This window comes from Micropterus dolomieu, unplaced genomic scaffold (genome assembly GCF_021292245.1).
Source record: "Micropterus dolomieu isolate WLL.071019.BEF.003 ecotype Adirondacks unplaced genomic scaffold, ASM2129224v1 contig_11373, whole genome shotgun sequence".
Classification (NCBI taxonomy): domain Eukaryota; kingdom Metazoa; phylum Chordata; class Actinopteri; order Centrarchiformes; family Centrarchidae; genus Micropterus; species Micropterus dolomieu.
Genome location: NW_025740359.1, coordinates 7359 through 14001, shown reverse-complemented (window position 1 = coordinate 14001; position 6643 = coordinate 7359). Strand labels below are relative to the sequence as shown.

General features: G+C 39.6%; 1 protein-coding gene across 1 annotated transcript; it reads left to right on the top strand.

Annotated features, from left to right (window-relative positions):
- The first annotated feature begins 25 nt into the window (after positions 1–25).
- On the top strand, positions 26–6277 carry LOC123965811 (protocadherin alpha-C2-like). The gene is made up of 2 exons (XM_046042164.1): positions 26–1108; positions 4485–6277. The coding sequence occupies exons 1-2, from the start codon at positions 26–28 to the stop codon at positions 4515–4517; spliced, it is 1116 nt and encodes a 371-aa protein (XP_045898120.1). The 3' UTR covers positions 4518–6277.
- The last annotated feature ends 366 nt before the right edge of the window (positions 6278–6643 follow it).

Here is a 6643-nt window from a genome sequence, read left to right as displayed (position 1 = left end):
TCCTCCTTTATCTGACAATGAAACTATGACGTTAGAGCTGCTGGATGTGAATGACAATGTTCCACAGTTCCCTCAATCATTTTATACTATACGTGTAACGGAGAATAACGCACCTGGGGCCTTGCTGAGTTCACTATCTGCGTTTGACCCTGACCTCCATGAAAACCAGTATCTAGTTTATTTCATCCTAGAGAAGGAGATAGCCAACACCTCCATGTCCATGCTGTTCTCCATCAATCCAGAGAACGGGAACCTTTACGCACTAAAAACTTTTGACTATGAGATCGAGAAGGAGTTTCTTTTCCACATCGAGGCCAGAGACTCTGGCTCTCCTCCACTGAGCAGTAACGTGACCGTGCACATCATTATTGTGGACCAGAACGACAACGCTCCGGTTATTGTGTCTCCGTGGCGCGCGCACGGCTCTGTGGTGGAGGAAAAGATCCCCAGATCCACCGATAAAGGCTCTCTGGTTGCCAAAGTGATAGCCTTAGACACCGACTCGGTGCACAACTCTCGGATCACCTACCAGTTCCTACAGGTGACTGACGCCACCTTGTTCAGTCTGGACCAGTACAACGGAGAGATCCGGACTATGAGGATGTTCAGTTACAGAGATCCGCGCCACCAGCGACTGGTTGTTGTTGCCAAAGACAACGGGCAGCCTGCTCTGTCTGCCACAGTCACCATCAAGCTGTCCACAGTGGAGACTGCCGTGAAGGCCTACTCTGACATGACTGAGGTGCCTCTGGAATACGACATCTTTTCAGACCTAAACCTGTATTTGGTCATCGGTCTGGGCTCGGTGTCATTTCTCCTGCTCATCACCATATTGGTCACCATCGTGCTCAAGTGTCAGAAACCCAAGCCCAGCAAAGCGGCTCCTCCCTGCAGGAACAGTGTGATCAGTGAGAGGAACTCCACCATTGCAGATTCCACTCTGGTCTCCAACGATGCCTACTGGTACAGTCTGTTTCTAGCGGAGACCAGGAAAGGGAAGCTGGTGGTTAGACAGCCTGTGCCAAAGGGCTCCAGATACATCGTGTCCAGTCTACCGAGAGGCACAGGACTGACAGACACTAGCGACTCAGCTGCTTCCACTCTGCAGGTATAAATGGTCGCTCACTTTACCACAGTTTAAATGAATTCTTATTCCCAACTGCAGTTTGGGGAAAAATCTAGCCTTTTGTTAAAGCAGTTCACCAGCTCATACAACTGGTGAATTGGCAATATTTTGTCCTTTTTTGCAGTACGTATTGTATGACTCAAGTAAAGGTGATGGGGAAAATAAATAATGTTAAACATGGAGAAAACTTCATCTAAATTCAGTGACGGATGAATGTATTTAATATATCAAACCAGATACAAGAACAAAACTACAATACGAAAATCACTAAAGCAGTATAAATGTTAGGTCAGTACACATTTACAGTACACAGCCAAACGTGTGATTATTGCTTTACCGCTGACGTTGTCAGTGATAGTGTTCATATTTTTACTTTCCGGTTTCAATTTTGCCTGTGTGTGTGACATCTTCACACCGGCCCACATTTAAATACCGTAACAACAAAGTTTCACGTCCCTCAATCTATTTATATGATAGTATAAAAATTTATGTGTTAGGTTTCAACAAAAAATACTGTTAAGACCCCAACTCCCAATATCATGCTTAACATTCAACTAGTGGAAACGCCATACCTTTGCTCCATCAGAAAAAAGAAGTGAAAATAAGACATAAAATTTGTTATTTAAACAGATATCAAAGAATCCAATGGCCTAACAAATATAACAGTTAATAGCAACCCACCTGAAGAAAATATTGAAAATGACACATTTGCTTCATAAAATATCCTGCAGCTGTTTGTCTTTACGATTTTGCTCTTGATTTACAGTGCAGCACTTACTGAAAAGTTTTTTTCTTCTATTTATTTGTGTGACTTTGGTCTGTGGCCTATATATCAGTGGGATGTGTATGTCTTCATTGATCATTTGCTACAAAAGAAAAACACAATCAAGTCAAGAGCTTATATAACAACAAAAGTATGTGGGTAATGATTCTTTTGAGTGATTATATTATAATTCCCTTGTAATGCATGGCTTGTTTTTTGTCTTCAAACACATGACATGCACTACAATTTTTCTCTCTTCTGAGCAATGACAGCAACAATATAGTGGTGCATTTCAACACACATAAGCTCTGCTAACGGTGTGGAGCAGGTCTCCTGTCACTGTCAGGAGTTAAAGGTCAAGCACAGTCTGCAGTATTGGAGAGTCTGGAAATGTGTAGGGACTTTTCTGTGCTCTACATCACCACAGTACTTAATGCAGAATGCTAAACCCACAAGTGACCTTTTTTCCCCAGTGACAGTGTGATTTGACTATTGACTAAGTTGATACGATGAATGTTGATCTATCGATCTCTCTCTCTCTCTCTCTCTCTCTCTCTCTCTCTCTCTCTCTCTCTGATGGTTAGTATTCTGTTGGAAGAACAACCAACCATTCGTAGTCTGTGGTATTTTCAAAGATAACATTTCATTCATAGTGCCTCGACACCAACTCTGTGATCATATACACAAATAATCCTTTTTTGTGCTTGCAATGACCTGACCATTGAATTGCTTGTTTTTTTTTCTCCCCACTCTAAAGTACCCTAAATGAGGGAAGTCCACTCTGCAGCTGGAGGTATGCAGTCTCCCTCCCCCGCCCCGGATTCCCTTTTTTGAATGATGTTACAGAACTTAATGTTTGGGTTGTTGTTTGTGTTTTTTCTGTTCTCAGTGTTAACAAAAACAATTTTGTCTTGATTAATATCACTTGGAGAATCAGATTTCTTTTTAAATTCAAAGGATCACTTAATTGACATCACATGCAGCAGTTTGCCAAATATCCTGTGTTAACTTCTTCATGCCTACATTTTGGTTATTGTTACTCATATTGCAGTCTCATCCTTAAAGGACAACCTTCCTATTTTTCAACCTGGCTCTTTTCCCATGTTTTGTGTTTATGTGACAAACTGGGACAACATGTTTTGAAATTTGTCCAGTATTGAGCGAGCACGCAGCAGTCAGCAGCAAGACAGGGCTACAATGTACTCTTTGCAGGCATTGCACACCGTCAAAGTATGCCCACTAAAATGCTTGTTTTTGTCACTGACAGGCTTAGATAGTTAATTTAAGTGTCTTACAATGTTGTGGAAAATATCCTTACAGAAAGACATTTTTTAAAAGCCTCCATCCATCTTCATCCGCTTATCCGGGGTCCGGTCGCGTTTGTTTTTAACACTAAGATCATTTTTGTTTAACCAGCCACCAGACTCCATTGACAAAAATAGAAATTTGACCACTCTGGTCTACTGCTACCACGATTGGTTAGTTTTTGTTATTGTGTGACTTTGGTGTGTTTAACACTTTAAAACACCAAAGTCTCTGTAGGGCGCCCTGTCTCACTGCTGCCGAATGCAGCGCTCTTGCTCAGTACTGGACCAATTTCAAAAAATGTTGTTCCCATTAGTCACAGAGACACAAAAACATATGAAAATTGGAAAATTCCAAAGTTACCCTTTAAAGCACTAAAATGCATGTAAGCAATCTAATTACCACAGTAGTTAACACTAATTTGGTCAGTATTTCAGGATTATGTACCCTCGCCAAAGTTTTTTTATAGTTTGACAGGTTTAATACTAATGAGGCCTTAACCATTTTGATTGACTTCAGGGGACAAAGACATCAGGCCATAGAAATCCTAATGGATAATCTGACAATCTGTGGTCAGTTTTGCAGACAAGTGAAAGTGGTGATCCAGATAAAGTAGCATTTAAACATTATCCCTGTCCTAGTCATACTTTTCATACTTTAAATACAAAATAATAACCTCAGCATACTGCTCTGCCTGAAGGCCACTGATCACAATTCTAAAAAAAATCCTTTAACTAAATTTGTTGCCATTTGCTGACTTTTGCTGTCAAGAAAATGCTGCTATGACTTTAATTGAATCAGTGTTTTCAAAAGGATGCTGTGCATGTGAAGATTAATTTGTGTTTACCTCCATCACTGATAGATTAGGAGTATCCTATTTTTAAATGTTACACGTGGGATGGGACTGTGCTGTTTCTGTATGATTGGGGTTGGTTAAAACTGTAATTCTAGTGCTACTGACTTCACACAGACACAGAATAACACTTATGAATTTTCTGTCTGCTGTAATGTGAGTTGTGACCTAATTGTTTGTGCAGGAGAGACGCAAAGTGAAACCAGTCACCCAGTTACCTAGCAACCACTCTCCTCCACATAATCTTGGAGCATGGTATTCATTGATAGACCCGCCACCTCACCACTTCATGTTCAAGGATCTGCCCAACCCCTCCACCCCACTCTGTCCTGTGCCTGAAGCCCCCTGTCATGAGATGTGTCAGTTTGGCCAGTCACAAGGCTTTCAGTGATGAGGTTCGTTTCCAGATTTATCTGATTTTCTTGTCTCGTTCGCAGGCATCCACAACCAGCAGTAGCAGTTCCACGTAAGGCCATACCACCAACTGCATAACTTGACTGATGCAGACAGGAAAGCTTCACCGAGGAAAGGAGAAACCCCTGCCCATGATCGCACCCCATATCCATCCTGCTCAGTCTGATACTTGTGCCCCATAATGTTTAGTTGTCATGCTATAAAACCAAATGGACTACGGTGGCCCTCCCCCTCTCCTTCTTCAAGCACATGAAAAGCCAATCAGTGATGCCTCTCTGTCCATTCAATGTGCATGATAAGACTGCATGGCTTCAATCACAATCCAAAACCTTCATACAAAAAAAAAATAAATTCAAGAGGAGACACTCACAAAGAAACAGACAAAAAATTACACCTATGGATATTCAAAGAAGCCTCAACAAGAAGTACTAGAGTGGACACAGGACTGTTGAAATGCCTTTAAGAGACTGTTTCCCCTCTCTAAAAATGAAACACATGTTGGATATTACATTTTAACCTCTGTGCTTTGTCTTGCTACATAACAGCATTCATGTATATAATAAAAAGTGAAACAGCACAATTAACTAACTGTCAGAAAAGCACCAACCTACAATTTCAAAGGGGAATCAGTATTTTATAAATGTGGTAGCTTTTAGTAGCTGTATGTTTTGTACTTGACTTTGTGCTTTGTATGTGAGCTAGGCCTAAATATATGAATGAGAGTTCTAAGAGATTAAAGTTAACCAGTACATCAAACAGATAAATGTGAGGCCTTTAGCTATTATGTATCTGCCTTTCAGTTGTTTTTGCATGGGATAGTCAAAGTACTTTGATAGCTGTAGATATTTTACAATATTGAGCAAGCAAATTTCTGTAGTTAGGCCTCACTTTATTTTTTTTAGCCGAGACGGAAGATTACATTGTAATGGGACCACATTGAAGAAGTACAACAGCATACTATTTTCATCCAGTGTCCTAAGATATTCAGAAAAGGTCAACAGATCTGTATTCTCATTCCTTTTCCCTAGTTTCTAGGCAAGAGGAAAGTGGCTAGCAGCAGTGGGACATTCTTATGGATTCAGTATGTTAGTGTATAATGTGATTGAATGTTATGTTCCCTTGGCTATCACTTAAGAATATGAGTCTTTAGGGGTTTGTACAGTGAGTCTCTGAGAAGGGGTTGATTAATATCTCCTTATGGCTACTGTATATACATCACATCAACATCACCATGTACTTTCATTTTTTTTTTAAGCGTAACTCTGGATGTTACTTAATTTCAACATTTTCTGAGACTGTGTAACAAGTTGAAAACTCAACATGAAGATGTTGATGTTATTAATGTTTACTTTACAATACTGAAACAACACAGCAGTGGTTGATTTCACCCATTGAAAGCTGTGCTCATGTGTATTACTGACTACTGTATGTATCTGCATATGCAACACACATAAATAGGGATACAGATATGAGTGACATTTACTGTATAATATGTCTTTATCTATAACTATGCCTTTCTTTTTCATTACCAATGCTGAACTTTTTAAGGTGAAAACAGTGTAACTTTTGTGCCATCAGATTTATGAGCCAACTAGTATGTGAAACATTATAATAATCAGACATCATGTAGTCAAACTCTTTAACACAGGTCACATTACATTACTTGTATACAGTTGTGATGTTTTACAGGCAAACATATACAGTGCTTTTGTACAGTGGTACTTTCATGGTGCAATATGTGGTAACTTGTGAAATGTGAGCTTACTGTATGCTATGGTCTGGTCTGTATGATCTATTAAATACAAAAACAAAACCACAAAACCTAATGATGAACTTCTGAATTACTTGAGTTTTGCATCAAAAGGCTTAACATTTCTTTGGCACAGCTGCATTATTGTAAAAGGAATTTTGTGTTAACACCCTACTTAATAATAACAATAAGCATCATCATTATAATGCTTGTCCCACCCTTCACAACTAGTTTACTCTTATATGTCAGTTTAAAAAACATTTCGCTCATTTCTAAAACACACAGGCACTTCTGGTCTTAGAACAATATCAGCCTCAGTATGATCTTCCAGTCTGAGTCACTTCAAGGGACAGTAATTAGCTTGAATGAATACATTGCAATGCAGTTTATGGAAATAGCAATGTTAATCCGGCTCACATACTGTGTTTATTA